The sequence below is a fragment of the Haliotis asinina genome, chromosome 1, assembly GCF_037392515.1.
Source record: "Haliotis asinina isolate JCU_RB_2024 chromosome 1, JCU_Hal_asi_v2, whole genome shotgun sequence".
Lineage (NCBI taxonomy): Eukaryota > Metazoa > Mollusca > Gastropoda > Lepetellida > Haliotidae > Haliotis > Haliotis asinina.
The window spans coordinates 22,982,303-23,003,284 of NC_090280.1; the positions used below are offsets into that span (position 1 = coordinate 22,982,303).

At 40.0% G+C, this 20,982-nt stretch overlaps 1 protein-coding gene across 1 annotated transcript; it reads right to left on the reverse strand.

Moving 5' to 3' along the window:
- Positions 1–7,358: 7,358 nt before the first annotated feature.
- LOC137261100 (carcinoembryonic antigen-related cell adhesion molecule 1-like) lies at positions 7,359–20,982 on the reverse strand. Its single transcript, XM_067798816.1, has 10 exons — positions 20,940–20,982; positions 20,327–20,695; positions 19,275–19,574; positions 14,204–14,470; positions 12,824–12,946; positions 9,021–9,143; positions 8,409–8,424; positions 7,944–8,123; positions 7,695–7,793; positions 7,359–7,461 (listed from the first exon to the last, which is right to left on the reverse strand). The coding sequence occupies exons 1-10, from the start codon at positions 20,980–20,982 to the stop codon at positions 7,359–7,361; spliced, it is 1,623 nt and encodes a 540-aa protein (XP_067654917.1).

Sequence of the window (20,982 nt, forward strand, 5' to 3'; positions counted from 1 at the left end):
TTTTTGGCGTTTAGATGGCAACAACTTCGACCTCGGCTGACTTTGGTGATAGTGTTCTTTCTAGGAGCAAAACTGTAAAACCTTACAAGCCTTTCACTCTGCCGTATGCACACCAAAACACTGACATACAGTTGCGGGGGATATTGATGACTTTTGTCTTAATGGTTCGTTCCTATTGACAGCAGGGAAATTATTTAGAGAGATATTCAATCTACACAACTGAAGGAATATACAAATATTCCTTATAAACCTCGTTGCAAAATGCCTGCGATACTTGTGATCAAATTCCGTCCTTCACTTGATGAAGGGGAAGGAAGTAGTCCAGAAAAGTCGTGTTGTAAATAATAAAGAAGTTGTAAATCTGTACACGATGGAGTGGTTTCTCAGAAAGCTTCTCCACAGTGACCGACTCTTGATAGACTTGGTGAAGGATTTCACTTGATGTACATCACTGTACTGTCGAGAAGTACATCACCATCAACAAAACCTTCTAACTTCAAACCTTGGCACACAGAGACTAGCTGTGGAATTCCTTGTTTTCGTCATGAGTCTTGACATGCATCATCAGAGGATCATCACATAAATAAATATGTCAAAAAGTACACTATAAGATTCTGCCATGAAGAGCCTCCACATTAATCAAAACCCGGCCTACCGAATTGATTGGCATACACAAAGGATTAAGAAATTTAGAAGCGTCAGAATGGAAAATTTTAAAACAGTGAATCATCATATTTGAAAGGTATTTGTGACTAATAAGAATGAAGAAAGCAGCTATTTGTGCTGCATTGCAACATGGCCGTTACAGACAATAAAATCGGTGATTTATGGATTAAGCATGAGCCAAAGTGAATCAATGTTTTGCAATATGGAAAGAACTAGATGACATTGAAAACTCTGTATCTGAAAAAGTTAATACAGCTTCTACAGGTACAGTTAAGTTCTATCTGAAGTGTTCCCAGAACGTTAGTGAAAAGACACTGAGAGAGCTTTGAAATGAAAAGTCAAGGGCTGTTTGAGTATAGGTAGGTTCGATTCTCCTTCTATCAAAACTTGCTGAAGTATGTTGCATTTTTGGCATGAATGCCAAAAATGGTACATTATGTGACCAGTTTATATGCTTTGCTTATAATAGTTTCAGTGCTGTAGCCTTTGTTAGGTTCTTCCTCCCTTTTCCCCTTCATCATACACTTTAACTCATGTCACTTGCTCGTCTCATGCACAGTCAAGCTCCCCGCATCGCTCTTTGAAACACATTCACCCATAACAGCAATACACATGATGCTAAACCGGACAAATGGACAAAATACATGTGGCACGATGGTGAAAATAGTGAATTCTTTACAAGCTTTAGGTTACACTTTCACACTGGTAACACTTTTTCAGGAAGCAGGTGATCACACAAAAACATATATGATGGTACATTTGTTTTAAAAAATGAGAATACAAACGCTGTGGTGGGATTAGGAATTCAAAATATAAAGCATAAGAAATGTGCATCACTCAGAGCTCAAAGAGATCACAATGAAGAAAGACAGTTACGAACACTCTTCAAATATACTTTCAAATCCAAAACACATTCACAAGCTCCAACCCTAAATTATTTTGGGAAACATTTTCAACTAATATCACAGTTGCTACGGTTGATAAATTGGTATAAGAAGGTATAAGAAATATCCTTCGAAATATCAAAATATTACACAGACAAGTCTAAAATACTGCGAGTGAGTAGTTGGTTGCATGGCTGTTAACACTTAACAACATTCCATATATATGGCGACGATCTGTGAGTAAATAATCGAGTCTTGACCAGACAGTCCGGTGATCAGTATCATGAGCATACATACACGTATTTGGGATACGATGACATGTGTCAACCAAGTCAGAGAGCTACCCGATCCCGTTAGTCGTCTCGTACGACCAGCAATCGGTAATGAAGACCAATTCCCGCCCTGATCTTCACATGTATACTGCCATCTTTAACTCCACAAAAGCACACGCATGCACACGCATTTATATATGATTAATTACGTTTTAGTTTAGGCGCATTCATTTACTTATCTACCGTTCTGTTAACTCCACTCACGTGCCACAACGAGGGCCTGTCTACATCCAGTAACTTCCTGTCCAATGCTTCTGTCAACGGGTGGATGAGATCGACGTGATTACTTACATGCAATACTTTGACGAAATGAAGGCATAGTTTAGTTGTTCAAACTTCTTTAGATGGTTTCACAAGATATGACAAACAAGTATACATCAATGAGGTGAGCGGACTTCCAGCTCAACCCCAGGGCCTTTCCTGCGAGCGGCATAATCCTGCTCACTGTCGTCCCTACACAGACAGTCGGAACACCGGTCTCCACACTCACATCACACGTCTCACGTACAGTATAGATGTGAGCATGCATATATATATAGTTTTTAACAACAATAGACAGGCAAAAATTCAACAAAGGACAGATAGAGAAACAATAGCACTTCTTTCTACAGTTGATGTGATGACAGACACAGCCAAGGGGGGTGACCAATAAAGGCCATAAATGTCATATACAGTAATTAATGGAAGTGACAAAGAGGAACAAGGTAACTGACAAAACAATGTACTCTGCGGTAGTGATAAAGATCAAGATTGTAGATCGAATAATAATAACTAAATATCATATAGCCTGGCTATATTGTTTTTGGTCTGTAGAAATATTTGGGCATGACTGTCCTGAAGTAGACACTATAACATTTCTTTGACAGTAGTAAGTACCAGCGTCCTGTACAGTGACATTGTAGATAGTAAACCTCAGCTGTCTGCTGTATCTGATCCTGTTCCTGTAGCCGGTATGGCTGTTGTTGAGTCCCTCTAGTCGGTGTGAGCTAGGGATGACTACTAACAGTTTCTTAGATACCGAACCATTCATAAACACGGAGTATACTGAGCTAACATTCTCCTGGTTCATGATCATGTTAACATCTTCACCAACACGTGTAACAGTGTATGGGTATCCAGTTGTCATGGAGGCAAGACCTGCACTCAAAACAAATATTACTCATGAAAACAAGGCTAACAGTTGACATATGTATTCAAACACAGTATTTAAGCTCGCTCAATATATTACAACTTGACAGATACATACCACATATACAGGCACGCAAACGAAATGTAAACCAGAAAATAACGTGTCAAAATATCGAGTTTCTCTCAAAACTATTTTCTTTGACAAAACTGGTTACTTATAAAAAGTCATGTAAAGCTCATTTAATGGGTTTTTTCAGCTGACGGGTACATACCGCACACATGTAAGCCCCAAAACAGAATGTGAGTCACAAACATGGCTACTAGCGTGGTAAATTCATACTGACACATCACGCACCTTCACAATTGTTTTCAAGAGATGAAATATTTAGTTTCACTGGATAATATTTCCCTAGAAAAAATGGGTAACTTCCCGTTGCATTTAAACACATGCCTACGAGGTCTTAGCCTTTAATAATCAGCAACTGGTTCTTTACATTCATATGGACAGACAAGTAACGTTGATGACAGACAAATCACAAACCTACCTTTGGTAGGTAATGTTGCAGTTATATCGCAGAGCTCTGTATATAATCGAGCCTGGACCAGAGAATCCAGTGATCAATAGCATGAGTCTCCCGATTCCGTTAAGACATTAACTCGCAAGGTTCCCCCGAAGAAGGAAAGAGTTCACTGACTGTAATGCGAAATTAAAGGGATTCCACAGGAGGACAGACGGGGACTACAGAGGTCTAGATGTCATACAATAAGAGTACAGTTTTAGTTGTTCTGTCGCCTTGATTCGGCGACCGGGTTATATATCCTTAGCCCAAATCTATTCAGTTTCTAAATAGCATGTAAACTGAATACACATGGAAACCTAATATCTAGTTTCGTAAAGGATGATTGACCTGTTTTCATTATGGTTTGCCGAAAGGGATACGCATTTTAAATGGGATAAGACTGAAGTGGGTGTTTTAAAAAGTGGTGGTATTCTCTCGGGTTGATATAATTGGTAGGAAATCTTTCGAGAGCGTGCCATTGTATACGTATTTGGGTATTAATTGCTTCTAATATATCATTCGTGGAATAAGCATATTATATGTGTTGTTGAAAACTGGAGAAACCTAACTGACCATGCTTCTCAATCTTAAACATGTCAAAGTTCACACTGGTAACGAGTATCCGTGTCTCTAAAGCTAATAGGACCGAGGCGTTGTGCGTTTTTCTGTATTGAATGTATATAACCCAGGGTCAAATCCCCTACCACATATGCCTTCGTGGAATACTTGCGACTGGCCATCGATGCTTCGTCCCAACTATATGACATAATCTCAGTTTCACAACAAAACAACGTCATCGTAAGTTGGGGTTTTTTTTGTCTGTAAACGCGACTATCTGTGATAGCTAGAATAGAATAGAATATGGATTACAGTCACAAGTCAGGGAGTCTAGTAAATTCAGTCAAGTATATAACCTTACTTTCTTCTAGTCCGAGAAGTCTTTACTATTGCTATTCTATGTTAACTGTAATCTAATGGGCATCTCTTTACTGTTTGTTTCAGGTTGATGTGCAACGGTTCAGTCTTTATCTTATGGTTCATATATTCTGCAGTAATGTTAAAATTGATTATATAAGACTGTAAACACTACGTTGTTTTGTGAAAATGTAGACTGTGTGAATGTCCACAGTGGTGACGTGTAGAGTATTATTTGAACAATTATCCTGACCATTCTAGTATCTGTAACAAATCTACGTGTAATGTTTAGGTCCTTTAATCGCTGATTGCTTTGTGAACATGTTGTAATAATTAACTGTAAACATTTCTGTTAAAGCCTAACCAACACACCGTCTCTTCAATGACCTCACTGGTAACGTCAAAATGGTGGCCAGATCTTGACTCATCTGTCAAGGACATATAATCGGTTGGAAAATTCCTTTTTACATCTCACAACAGAATCATAAGATGGACTATTTCCAGATTTCATTTCCTCTTAATTCTGTCGGGAAGTGCAACCATTCAATTGCAAAAAGTTGATGCATGACTCAGTCTTCTGGAAACATGGGGTTACTGAAATACCAGAAGAATGAATAAAGTGAAGCAGATAGTTTCTGGTCCATTAACTAGGTAAGGATTACTCATATTGCCACATCAGTTTCAACATAATTTACAATAAATTCATGGCGATAATTAGAACATTCTTATTTCCCTTTACTAATATGTTGTGTATGGGTTGGTATGGTCAGACCTCTTACCAAGCGGACTGATTCCCTCTCTCGGACTGTACCATGACAAATATTACATAGATTTATACCAATTCCGTTTGAATTATTCTTCATGATATTTGACACTAAAATTATTCCTATTTTACTGAATGAGTCTGAGGTTTGCTGAGTTAGAGAGCGTAACAAATATACAAACCATTTGAAAACTGTCTCGTGCCTTTGTCCGATCTGAAACCACGTACAGTTAAAATCGTTTTCTGTGCCACAGTACAGAAATACACGGCTGTATCGTTTTCGAAGGGTGTTATTTCACATTCCATCTGTAACTTCAGCATTTATCATCCAAAACTGTGTTCCACGGGAGATATCGCTTGTGTGAGATCAGACGACATCTCTGAGGAGATATCATTTTGATGGTAGATTTTCCACAAAGTCCTGACAATGCTATGACGTCATGAACTCGATAACGTCACAATGTTATGACATCGATGCACCGGAAGTCTGATAGTAGTGCTGTCGTCAGACATGTACAGTTTTCACTGAAAACTAATCAAGAATGATTTTGGATGATAAACAGAATCTCACTCTCGTGTTTTCTGATATCAGTTATATCAATACCCGTTGGTAAAGGTGAGAATATCCTTGCCAAGCCTCGGATATTTGTTACTTTACCAACTTGTGTTGATATATTTGATATCAGTAGACATTTCGATGAGATTCTCTATTTTTTCACGAGTGGTTGACTGATATCTGAATGAAACGGGTTGTTAACAGTTGTTCAAATGTCAGCTGGTGTTAAGCTACAGATCACGATACGTCAGTCCTAAGACAAATACTTCCTGAGGAATAGATTCTAGGCCCAGTGATACCAATACAGAAGTAGGATAGCAGTAATGTGAATTACTGTATAATGTGGGACATCTGTTTGAAGTAATCTGTTTGATCAAATTTGCAGCATTTAAAACGAAAGTAAAACTTTTAAAGCATTTATAGAAGACATAAAAACAACGATTTAACGATTTTTAACGATTCTTATTGAATCGTGTGTGAGAGTGTTAATCCGTGCGTGCGTGCGTGTGTGTCCACGCGCGCGTGTGCATATATGTTGAAAATGGGTATTATATTTATGTAGAGTTTTACTTGAGGTGCTGACAATCAAAAGATCACAATCGGAAACCGATCTGTTACCGATGACTTATGGAATTAAGAAATTGTGGAGCCTTAGCCGACAAGCCCATCCATTTAGCTCATGTGCAAATTACCATGTGCAATCCTATTATGTGTGTAGTGTTTGACATACAGAGAAAACTAAACTATGTCCCATATAATACCTTATTTATCAAACGAGTGAATGGTTTGGTATCTAAATCGCTTTCGCTCGTTAGATACCGATACAATTCACTAGCTTCATAAACATTGTGTTACAAGGGACACAGTTTCGTATTTTATTTATTACTCACCCAGCATTAGTAAAATAATATCGAGCAAAGTACTTCTTTACTAGCAATTCAACGAGCATGATGACACTAAGCTTTCCGAGAGTCAAGCAAGGTCTAATGCTATTGTGACCGAGGTATTAGCATTTTGACGTCATAACAATAGAACACTTTGACGTCATACGTACGCCATCACGTGATGTTATTACACAATGTGTAATAACTTTCTAAAATTATCTAACAGTGATATCTACAACGGATGAGTAATAAAGTATTGATCGGCGTGGTGAGAAAGCATAAGAGTTAAATCTTTCTGATAAAACAGGTTAAGGCTATATTGATTGAAAAATTGTGTTTTCACATTATCGCTGTTGATGAAATATAACATAAGTTTCATGAAACGAAAATAAAAGGTTACAGCTTTATTAATTGAATAAAGAATGTTTATGCTAAATCAGTGTTGTTCATATACTTTAATATACATCAGTTAAGCTCAAAGATCGATACCAGTACAATCCTCTGTTAAAAATGGCATCGTGGAAAACATTTCCTGTTGTTGGGTGATTAGTAAATGAAGTACTCTTGTTTTGGCAGCTGAAACGTTAGCTTGTTGAGATGTTAAACTGTATAGGCTGTGTTGAAAAGTGGAGACACGTGCAGATGTGGAACTGTACCTTCAGTTTGGGTTTCACCTGGTACTGTGGTCCTCTGTTGAGGAAGATGAAGGATGGAAAGACGTGTAGATGTGGAACTGTACCGTCAGTTTAGGTTTCACCTGGTACTGTGGTCCTCTGTTGAGGAAGATGAAGGATGGAAAGACGTGCAGATGTGGAACTGTACCGTCAGTTTAGGTTTCACCTGGTACTGTGGTCCTCTGTTGAGGAAGATGAAGGATGGAAAGACGTGTAGATGTGGAACTGTACCGTCAGTTTAGGTTTCACCTGGTACTGTGGTCCTCTGTTGAGAAAGATGAAGGATGGAAAGACGTGCAGATGTGGAACTGTACCGTCAGTTTAGGTTTCACCTGGTACTGTGGTCCTCTGTTGAGAAAGATGAAGGATGGAAAGACGTGTAGATGTGGAACTGTACCGTCAGTTTAGGTTTCACCTGGTACCGAGGTCCTCTGTTGAGGAAGATGAAGGATGGAAAGACGTGCAGATGTGGAACTGTACCGTCAGTTTAGTTTTCACCTGGTACTGTGGTCCTCTGTTGAGGAAGATGAAGGATGGAAAGACGTGTAGATGTGGAACTGTACCGTCAGTTTAGGTTTCACCTGGTACCGAGGTCATTTGTTGAGGAAGATGAAGGATGGAGAGACGTGTAGGTGTGGAACTGATCCCGCAGGAGTCGTTCGTAATCGTATAGGGGTAACACAGCGTTGTTGGAAGTACGAGGTACATCACTGAAGTCACGGGATAATCTCTCTGCCATCACAGTGAGATATTCACCACATCTGTAATCACAACATTACACTTATGTTACACTTGCCCAGTTCAACTATGGTCATAGATTTCCAACACTTTTTTAGCAAATTGTGCATCAGTTACATAGATACATTTGCTACTTTCTCTGTCATTTCCACAGGTAATCGATGCCGGCGTTTATCTAAGATTTCTAAAGGTACGTTGACTAAATGGTCTTTGACACCGAAGATAGCAACCGTTCATATGAAGATTTGTTCACTAGTTATTACGATGACTGACTCCAGCACTTAAGATAAAAACATGAAAACGTGTACCTGTTGTCCTGGTTCTCTGCAAGTAAAACAAAAGACTTGTACATTTCTAAACGGATCGATTCATCCAACACTGAGTAACAGTAAAGAATTAGTCGCTCTCAGACTAGTCCATCAACATGACCAAAACCAGAACACTATAAATATGGCTATACTCATATGGGGAATCGAACCTGCGTCTGTGGCGTGAACACCTTATCCACTGGCCTACCAACCGCTCCATTACTGAATAAAAGAATCAAAACAACTTCACAAACTAAAGTGAGAACAAAATATTGCAGCACGTCAAGGTGAACCACGGATATGCCCGTATACTGTTCGACGCTGCATTCAACAATATCCCAGCTAGACTACGCTTGTCTGATACATGCCAGACTTGCCGAGAACACCCAGTGGTTGATATAAAGAGCGTCGATATACGCAACTGGGATACGTCGGAAAAACATGCATAATCAACCAGTGTTTCTCACCTGTTGTAACATTGGTTGCTAAAGACAAGTTCTGACCAGGCCCTCACGTTGGGGTAATTTTTTGTTGGTTGTGGTGTGTTGGGGATTGGAGGGGTGGGGGTTGAAACTTACATTGCATGCAAAAATATTCGTGCATTCTTTGTACCTTTCGCGTCCTTGCAGACAAGAACAGTGACTGCTGCCACCACAACTGCCACAACAGTCAGCATAATGGAGTAGACAGCTACGATGGGGACGATGTCGTCTACGTTTGCATCACCTTCTGATGCTAGACAAAGATGACACATATCTGTATAAAGTATGATAATTCATGTGACAATATAGCGACGTATTTCACCAAGGTGTATTTTCTAGTTCCTGTTAAAGCACTGATTAACTTTATGACATAAATAATGTCAACTGACAAAATAGTATTTTGCTCTACAAGAACTATGACACAATAAAGTAAACAAGCGATGAGTAAGGAAGAATCATTCACCGGGATGACCATTACAGCTCTCCAGACTAGTGGATCCTTTTCCACAATACGACCCATCACCAATATCTGGTAGTGCTTTATGAACATTGAGAAATGTCCTAAGTATTCGGACATCTAGAATATCCGACTCTATTTACAATATTATAGCTATTCTATTATGGCTATTTCAGACTAAATAATCGGGATGGGGGGGGGGGGTCTCTTTGGTTGGTTTGAGACACGACAACTGTTCCAGGCTTCAGACACTAGACAGTTCGAGCTATATTTCATCATAAAATGCACGGCGCGGCAGTTCGAGTTTCACAGCCGTTCCACTGTCTGTAATCGAGTATGGATGAGACAATCCAAATACCAACAGCATGACCATCGATCTGCGCAAATGGGAACAAATGATATGTGTCAAACATGTCTGCGAGAACGACGTGCCGATCCTTTTAGTTGCCTCTTACGACAAGCATAGTCGACGTTTATGACAAGCATGGGTTGCTGAAGACTATCTACCATGGACATGTAAGAGTCCTTCAGACAGGAGATAATTCGAGCTACGTTTACTCGACAAATCAGTACCCTATACGGCAGTTCGAGTTTCACAGTCGTTACACATCATGCTAGTTGTTAACCTTCAGACACCAACCTTCTATTTCCTGGTAGCTCCCATCGTTTTCGTCTTCCCTGTGATACGACACCAGACTGATCAAAGAGAACATTGAACGTGAGCATAATGAGAGGAAATTATTAAGCTGTGACACACTCTCAGTTCATATCGCGCTCCAAGTCGTGTACAGTTTTGCCTGGTTGTTTTGTTGTTTCGCGCCGCACTCAGCAATATCACAGGTATATGTCGACGGTCTGTAAATAAACGGTTCTGGACCAGATAATCCAGTGTTCAACAGCATAAGCGTCGATCCCGTTCATCAGCTTTTACGACAAGCATGGGTTGATGAAAACCAATTCTAGCCTGGATCTTCACGGGTACTTACACCAATGTGGTGATGAAATATTTATTCACCTTACATGGAGATTAATGAACATACTCACCGATGACGAGCACATCCTTTATCTGTAAGTTTAAAGTGTGTGGGAACAATTATACATAAAAACTTAAAGTATATATTTATTTCTTACACACTGATATTACCACTTTTTCTCCATTTAGAAGTTTAAGAGTTTAAGAGATACTTTACCTCATACGGTATGAGTTTCAGGAGAAGGTCAATCAGTGCTAATAGTTGTCAGAATTTTAAAATGTTGATATACCTCTAGTTTTGGATGTTGACAGCTTACCAAAAGTCCAAGACTGCTTTTCAGACATTCTACATAACACTACCCTTTTAAAAATTCGTATGACCTGTTTAATGTCATCTGAATCAACTGACATGGCGTACTAGAATGACGTCCAGCACCAACCTGCTATCTCCTCGTAGCCTCCGTCTGTGTCTGCGTCACGGGTGTATGTGACACCGCTGGGGGAAGGAAATGTAGAAAGTGGTCGGAATCAAGGATATTTAGAAAAACAATCCGCTTTCCTCAGACACAGAATCTTGCAAAGGACAAAATAGCTGTTACAGTTATATGCATGAATGTGTTCACAAAAAGGATAAGCACGTTCTGCCTTATCGGTAGTTCACGCTCTTCTAACATTTGCCTGAAAGTAAGAAATCTTTGTGACAAGAACAGCTCATTAACGATGTGCCATTAATTCTGCTTGGGCTTATGCTCCACATATACTGCTACTGATAAGTGAAATAGAGCTAATCAAATCACTGTATTTCTGATTAAGTGTTTCCACAATACCCTTGAAAAATAGCAGCTACTGCAAAATTTTAAGTCAGCTGTTTACACATTTTGCCTTACTCACCGATTATATGTGCATCCTCTTCCTAAAACAAATAATTTTGTGTAAATAATGACATATGCACAATGTTAGATGAAAAATAGAAGATAAACGATCCACCATTTGCTGGAAAACACCTTTTCACCTGCAAATCGCGTGAAAATGCTTAAAACGTGTCGTTTTCACAACACATTGTCAGATCAGTCAACTGTGTACCAAAATCACACCGAAAGTTTAAACTGCACCAAATTGTTGACTTGGGCACAACACGTGATCGAGCACATCCTTGACAACCATGTGTCCAGCTCGAGATCGCCGCATTGTCTTCACTGATTTTTAAGGAACAGGTTCAAGCGAGCCTCCAGGACAGATGTTACCATTCATGGCAGAAGCGACGGTACGACAGTGATTACGTCAGCTAGGACTGCGTGCGCATAAGTATTCTATTTACTGACGAGTCCTGATTTCATCTCAGTCATGTGTATACAAAGGATCAGAGCGACGTGGACAGCGTAACGCTGATTGTTGAGTTCAGCAGGGCTGAGGGAAGCACAATGATTTGTAGCGAGATTGGTAGTGATGGCAGGACACATGTGCACGTCTGTCGTGGTCGAGTTACAGCTCAAACGAATACGTACTGAGAACAGCAGTTGTTCCTGTTCCCAACATGGCGGCAGATGAACACCTTCACACTTTGCAGAAGGATTATGCAAGTGATGGCCATACCCGTTACTGACACTGACTGTGAAACTTTTGAGCGCGTTTGGAAATGAGTTTGACCCCCTTCAACGTTTTCGTTAATTCATGTTTGCACTAAACTGAGAATGACTACTTTTGATTTTATGTGTGTTTCAATCTTGTCTGGCGACTTCGGTTTCAACAGGGACAAGTTCTTTTCTTCGTTTATCACGGATATTCAACGTTTTATCCCAGTGATGCGTTTCTAAAGTAGTTCAGTATACTTTCACCGCCCTCTCTTATAATTACAATCTGTTCTCTCTCTCAAACTCTTCCTTAAAGCCGGTCTCAGATTCCATCTCCCCACAAGAGACTTGGTCTTCTTCCTTGATGAATAGTCACCATCAAGGACACTTTTACATTCAATCAAGATACACCACAGACACGTCACAAATCACACCTAGAGAGAATCACTTGATATAGGTAGGACAAAATCATCATTTCCTTGAAAATGTATCACATGTCAGTATGAAGTGAAATAATTACCAGCTAGCTTTCTACTGAGTATGGGTGGAAATAGACATCAGACACTACATACCAAAGTATTGTTACATGTTTTGCAGACAAAGAAGAGGCATGAAATCAATACTTATTAGTACTGCTTAACATTTCTATAGGAGTATATATGTATATGAGTTGTGGGGTAAAACTGTTTAAAGTACTCTGGTAACTATCTGACGTCCCCTACCCTCTCCCCCACTCTAGTGACAATCCCACACACACACACACACGCACGCACGCACGCACGCACGCACACAAAGCACACACGCAACACGCTATTAAGTGAGATGAGTATCTGTAATTTCTGAACCAAAGTGCTGAGGAAGTGTTTGTGAGAGAGGCCACTTCACGTCACTCTCGAGTTCTAGTTATTCACTGTCACGTCACACCGTATTACCTCCACGTCTGTGTTTTCTACAAACAACAACTATGACGACAACGACGATGACCACGATCAGGACGGAGCAGACAGCAGTCACTGGGACGATGGAAACGACACCGGATTCACTAACCTCACGGACTGAAACATTTAATATGGACAATATTCAGTTCAGTATAGTAAAATCATGTTTGCTTTTTCCAAAAGAAACATCCAAGATATGTTGCTTTATTTAAGGTACATGATGTGATTACAAAATACCAGAGATATAATTTATATCAGGATTACAAATATAACCAGGGCTGCACCGTATCTGCGAATTTGAGTAGGTGAGTGGATGAGTGAGCAGGTGAGTGGGTAAGTGGGTGGGTGGGTATGGGTGAGTGAGTAAATGAATGAAGTTTTATGTCACTTATACCCCAGTCACATCATGCCTCGTCAGAAGATTTTAATTAGATTCATGACATGTCAAGTGGGTTGACCCTTCCAATGTTCATCTGAAACAACACTTTCAAACTGCAATACAACATGTTGCGTTCTCGATACAACACCCATCCATCCATTTTCACACACGGATCCAATAATAATGGTCAAGTTGCCAGTCAGTCCGTGAGCCAGTCAGTCAGTCAGTCAGAGCCAGTCAGTCAGTCAGTCAGTCAGTTATGCGACTTTAGGAACAATACCCCAGTAACATCACTTCACTTCAGGAGACTTTAATAGTCATATTAAATGGGTTGCCCCTGCCATGTTCATCTGAAATAATCTTTCAGTGGTGCACTGCACATTCACAACAACAACATCACTGTCTACGTCAGCTCAACAAGAGACCATGCAACGTCGGAAACATCAACGTTCTCATTTGTGCAGGCGAAGTTGTAAAGAAACGGAAACATGCGAAAAGTGTCGATACATCACATATCAAGAGACAACTAGGATTCCGAGTCATCTTGATTTCTTTTTAAATTTTCGAATTAACAGAAACATTTGGAGAAACACGTTTTGGAGAATCTGAACTTACAAAACATTGTCGTGATATTGACATTAGATTGACCCTCTTATCAACGTTACGGGCTCCAAGCACAAATAATCTTGGATTTCATTTCATATCTGCTCATAACGAAGCTAAATAAAGTTCGCAATAGTAAAGCTAGTAGAGATTGAAATTACCACTCTTCGATAAATAGTCCATTAAACATTAACATCATGTATTGTGTCATAAAATGGAAAATTAGTCATGAACCCCTGATTACGGGTTGTTATGGTTATCTGTTAGTGGTTGAATCTTTGGGTGTCATTACTGTTGGTGTTCCAGCGGGTGCTCCATAAGGTTAAGGTGAACAGAAAGGCAGGCGTCATCCATGTTTTGTTGCAGATTTCATTATTGAAGTGTTGACTTACAGAAGACCTCCAGTGTCAGGTTCCGTGATGAACTTCCATGGCTGTTGTTGACGTGACACGTGTACTGTCCAGACACAGACACATCTACAGCTGGTATATACAACACAGCCTCCCTGTGTCCTGTCACCACCACCTGTCTGGATGTGTCCCACCAGGTTACAGTGCAGGCAGGGTTACAGTCAGCAGAACATCTCACTGTTACAGGTTTCCCTTCTTCTACCTCCAGCTTATCCCTTGCGCCTTCAAAGTGTACCTGGTCAGGTCCATCTGTAATGCATGTGAGATGGTCAGTTAACATCGGAAATCTATTTCTGAGATATAAGTTTGTCGTCTATGACGTAAATGTAAACAATAAAGACAAACTGCTTGGTTTGGTCTGTGGAATTCACACTAATGACAAACCTCCATGTCTCGTATCAAGTTGTGTTTTCCTCCCACAATAAGTACAGGCTACAGCTGGGACACCGTTGTAACTCACTCACCCACTGGGTTGCTATGTGTAACTCTTGACAACATATCCGAGTGATCTTACAGTGACGTCATACCACGACCCCGTTCCTCAAAGCGATCTTAGAGCTAAGACGATTGTTACTCCCATACTTTACCATAGACGATTGTTACTCCCATACTTTACCATAGACGATTGTTACTCCCATGCTTTACCATAGACGATTGTTACTCCCATGCTTTACCATAGAGGATTGTTACTCCCATACTTTACCATAGACGATTGTTAATCCCATACTCTACCATAGACGATTGTTACTCCCATGCTTTACCATAGACGATTGTTACTCCCATGCTTTACCATAGACGATTGTTACTCCCATACTTTACCATAGATCATTGTTACTCCCATACTTTCACATAGACGATTGTTACTCCCATACTTTACCATAGACGATTGTTACTCCCATACTTTACCATAGACGATTGTTACTCCCATACTTTACCATTGACGATTGTTAATCCCATACTTTACCATAGACGATTGTTGCTCCCATACTTTAACATAGACGATTGTTACTCCCATACTTTACCATAGACGATTGTAACTCCCATACTTTACCATAGACGATTGTTACTCCCATGCTTTACCATAGACGATTGTTACTCCCATGCTTTACCATAGACGATTGTTACTCCCATACTTTACCATAGACGATTGTTACTCCCATACTTTGACATAGACGATTGTAACTCCCATGCTTTACCATAGACGATTGTTACTCCCATACTTTACCATAGACAATTGTTACTCCCATACTTTACCATAGACGATTGTTACCCCCATACATTACCATAGACGATTGTTACTCCCATACTTTACCATAGACGATTGTAACTTTCATACTTTACCATAGACGATTGTTACTTACATACTTTACCATAGACGATTGTTACTCCCATACTTACACATAGACGATTGTTACTCCCATACTTTACCATAGACGATTGTTACTTACATACTTTACCACCGACGATTGTAACTCCCATACTTTCACATAGACGATTGTTACTCCCATGCTTTACCATAGACGATTGTTCCTCCCATACTTTACCATAGACGATTGTAACTCCCATACTATACCATAGACGATTGTTACTCCCATGCTTTAACATAGACGATTGTTACTCCCATACTTTCACATAGACAATTGTTACTCCCATACTTTCACATAGACGATTGTTACTCCCATACTTTAACATAGACGATTGTTACTCCCATGCTTTCACATAGACGATTGTTACTCCCATACTTTATCATAGACGATTGTTACTTACATACTTTACCACCGACGATTGTTACTCCCATACTTTCACATAGGCGATTGTTACTCCCATGCTTTACCATAGACGATTGTTCCTCCCATACTTTACCATAGACGATTGTAACTCCCATACTTTACCATAGACGATTGTAACTCCCATACTTTACCATAGAGGATTGTTACTCCCATACTTTACCATAGCTTATTGAAACTCTCATAGTTTACCATAGACGATTGTTACTCCCATACTCTAACATAGACGATTGTTACTCCCATACTTTACCATAGACGATTGTTACTTACATACTTTACCACCGACGATTGTTACTCCCATACTTTCACATAGGCGATTGTTGCTCCCATACTCTACCATAGACGATTGTAACTCCCATACTTTATCATAGGCGATTGTTTCTCCCATACTTTACCACAGACGATTGTTACTCCAATACTTTCACATAGGCGATTGTTACTCCCATACTTTACCATAGACGATTGTAACTCCCATACTTTACCATAGACAATTGTTACTTACATACTTTACCACCGACGATTGTTACTCCCATACTTTCACATAGGCGATTGTTACTCCCATACTTTACCATAGACGATTGTTACTCCCATGCTTTACCATAGACGATTGTTACTCCCATGCTTTACCATAGACGATTGTTACATACATACTTTATCATAGACGATTGTAGCTCCCATACTTTATCATAGACGATTGTAACTCCCATACTTTATCATAGACGATTGTAACTCCCATACTTTATCATAGACGATTGTTACTCCCATACTTTACCATAGACGATTGTAACTCCCATACTTTAACATACACGATTGTAACACCGATACTTTCACATAGGCGATTGTTACTCCCATACTTTCACATAGGCGATTGTTACTCCCATACTTTATCATAGACGATTGTTACTCCCATACTTTACCATAGACGATTGTAACTCCCATACTTTACCATAGACGATTGTTACTTACATACTTTACCACCGACGATTGTTACTCCCATACTTTACCATGGACGATTGTAACTCCCATACTTTATCATAGACGATTGTTACTCCCATACTTTACCATAGACGATTGTAACTCCCATACTTTAACATACACGATTGTAACACCGATACTTTCACATAGGCGATTGTTACTCCCATACTTTCACATAGGCGATTGTTACTCCCATACTTTACCATAGCTTATTGAAACTCTCATAGTTTACCATAGACGATTGTTACTCCCATACTCTAACATAGACGATTGTAACTCCCATACTTTACCATAGACGATTGTTACTTACATACTTTACCACCGACGATTGTAACTCCCATACTTTCACATAGGCGATTGTTACTCCCATACTTTCACATAGGCGATTGTTACTCCCATACTTTATCATAGACGATTGTTACTCCCATACTTTCACATAGGCGATTGTTACTCCCATACTTTACCATAGACGATTGTAACTCCCATACTTTACCATAGACGATTGTAACTCCCATACTTTACCATAGACGATTGTAACTCCCATACTTTACCACCGACGATTGTTACTCCCATTCTTTCACATAGGCGATTGTTACTCCCATACTTTACCATAGACGATTGTAACTCCCATACTTTACCATAGACGATTGTAACTCCCATACTTTACCATAGACGATTGTAACTCCCATACTTTACCATAGACGATTGTAACTCCCATACTTTACCATAGACGATTGTTACTTACATACTTTACCACCGACGATTGTTACTCCCATACTTTCACATAGGCGATTGTTACTCCCATACTTTACCATAGACGATTGTAACTCCCATACTTTACCATAGACGATTGTAACTCCCATACTTTACCATAGACGATTGTAACTCCCATACTTTACCATAGACGATTGTAACTCCCATACTTTACCATAGACGATTGTTACTCCCATACTCTACCATAGACGATTGTAACTCCCATACTTTACCATAGACGATTGTTACCCCCATACTTTACCATAGACGATTGTAACTCCCATACTTTAACATACACGATTGTAACACCGATACTTTCACATAGGCGATTGTTACTCCCATACTTTACCATAGACGATTGTAACTCCCATACTTTACCATAGACGATTGTAACTCCCATACTTTACCATAGAGGATTGTTACTCCCATACTTTACCATAGCTTATTGAAACTCTCATAGTTTACCATAGACGATTGTTACTCCCATACTCTACCATAGACGATTGTTACCCCCATACTTTACCATAGACGATTGTTACCCCCATACATTACCATAGACGATTGTAACTCCCATACTTTACCATAGACGATTGTTACTTACATACTTTACCACCGACGATTGTTACTCCCATACTTTCACATAGGCGATTGTTACTCCCATACTTTACCATAGACGATTGTAACTCCCATACTTTACCATAGACGATTGTAACTCCCATACTTTACCATAGACGATTGTAACTCCCATACTTTACCATAGACGATTGTAACTCCCATACTTTACCATAGACGATTGTTACTCCCATACTCTACCATAGACGATTGTAACTCCCATGCTTTACCATAGACGATTGTTACCCCCATACATTACCATAGACGATTGTAACTCCCATGCTTTCACATAGACGATTGTTACTCCCACACTTTATCATAGACGATTGTTACTTACATACTTTACCACCGACGATTGTTACTCCCATACTTTCACATAGGCGATTGTTACTCCCATACTTTACCATAGACGATTGTAACTCCCATACTTTACCATAGACGATTGTAACTCCCATACTTTACCATAGACAATTGTTACTCCCATACTTTACCATAGACGATTGTTACCCCCATACATTACCATAGACGATTGTAACTCCCATACTTTACCATAGACGATTGTTACTCCCATGCTTTACCATAGACGATTGTTACTCCCATGCTTTCACATAGACGATTGTTCCTCCCATAGTTTAACATAGACGATTGTTACTCACATACTTTACCACAGACGATTGTTACTCCCATACATTACCATAGACGTACGACAGTTCGCTTTGAGGAACGAGACCCAGCTGCAGTTTTCTGAAACTTTCAACGGATCATTGAAGCAAACTTGCCACTAATTCCTATCCGAACGTACACAATATTAATTTCTGTTCTGTTTACACAACAAAGACAAGTTGTCACAAAACTGTCACTTAAAAACAGAGTTTCAAGGAGAAGTAATGCTTCTGTTACCTAAACCAAGGTAGGTTCTTACTCACAGAGGACATCCAGTACATGTTCGTGACTCCAGTCAGACTCCAGACCCTCCTCCACAGCCTGGCACCTGTAGGTGTCTCCCTGGTTCTCTCTGCTGACGTGGGTTATTGTCAGGTCATCTCCACCTGTAGGGGACTCATCACCAGATTCTAGCAGGGTCCTGTCCCTCCTCCAGATGTAGGCCATGACCAGTGAGTTGTCGTCCGGGGGTAGACTCCGGGAGGAGGAGGAACATGTGAGGGTGACATTCTCACCTGATACAGGTGAGGTAGGTCTGGTGATGGTAGGTGTGGCTGGCTTCTCTGTGAAAAATATAACAGCTGTGCTGTAACCTTACCACGGGTCTCATTGTACAAGATTTCCCTAACTCCTTTATACTTGTATTTATATGCTATTCATCATTATTATCCATCAATTGTTAAACAGTTAAAGTGTTCACTCGTCACGCCAAAGATCCTCCTTCTCCCTCCCTCCCTCCCACACTCACTCACTCACTCACTGACTCACTCAGTGTTCCACAGTTACAGCAGGGAATACGTGTTGGCTGGATCGTAAAACTCCAATTGTTGATTAAATGTGATAATTACCACACAACTACTGGCTGAATCGAGTTAAACGTACTTTCGAGAGAGAGGCATTAAAAGATTGTGAGACTGATAGACTCGGATACACTTATCCATGTTAACCTGCGATAAAGCTTCATTGTCGGTAAGTATAGAAGAACCAGCATTTCTTTGGAATAGTTGACATACACACCATACACACAATACACACAGTCACACACGCACATTAACACGCAATACACATAAGCACACACAAAATACACACATGCAGTCACACAATACACACACGCACAAACAGTACACAAAAGCACACACACAATACACACATGCACACACGCGCGCACGGGCACTCGCACACTAACACACACACATCTGGATCTATGTCGCCATGTACCAGGCCAGTGTCCAATAATGTCCAATGTCCAGCTATTCATTCATGTTGGCGATGCATTACAACAGTCAACCTTTATTCTTCATATACTACTATACACGTGCTACAACGAGGACCTGTCTACACCCAGTGACTTCCTGTCCATTGCTTCCCTGACAGCAGTAAGTACCAGCGTCCTGTACAGTAACATTGTAGATGGTAAACCTCATCTGTCCGGTCTGTGATGGTGAGTCCTCTCCGGTGTATGTGATCCTGTTCTTGTAGCCGGTGTGACTACTGTTGAGTACCACTACATGGGGTGACATTTGCTTGACCAGTAACAGTTTCTCAGCAACCGAACCATTCACCCATACAAAATATAGAAAGCTGACATTCGCTGGGTTCAAGGTTATATTAACATCCTCGCCAACACGTGTAACAGTGTATGGGTATTCCGTTGTCATGGACGCTGCACTCAAAACAAATATTACTCATCAAAACAAGGCTAACAGTTGACATATGCATTCAAACACAGTATTTAAGCTCGCTCAATATAACACAAGTTCACAGATACATGCCACATATACAGGCACGAAAATGAAATGTAAACCAGAAATTAACGCGTCAAAATATCTAGTTTTTCTCAAAACTATTTTCTTAGACAACACTGGTTATTTATAAAAAGTCATGTAAAGCTCAGTTAATGTTTTTTTTTTCAGCTGACAGGTACATACCACACACATGTAAGCCCCAAAACAGAATGTGAGCCACAGACAT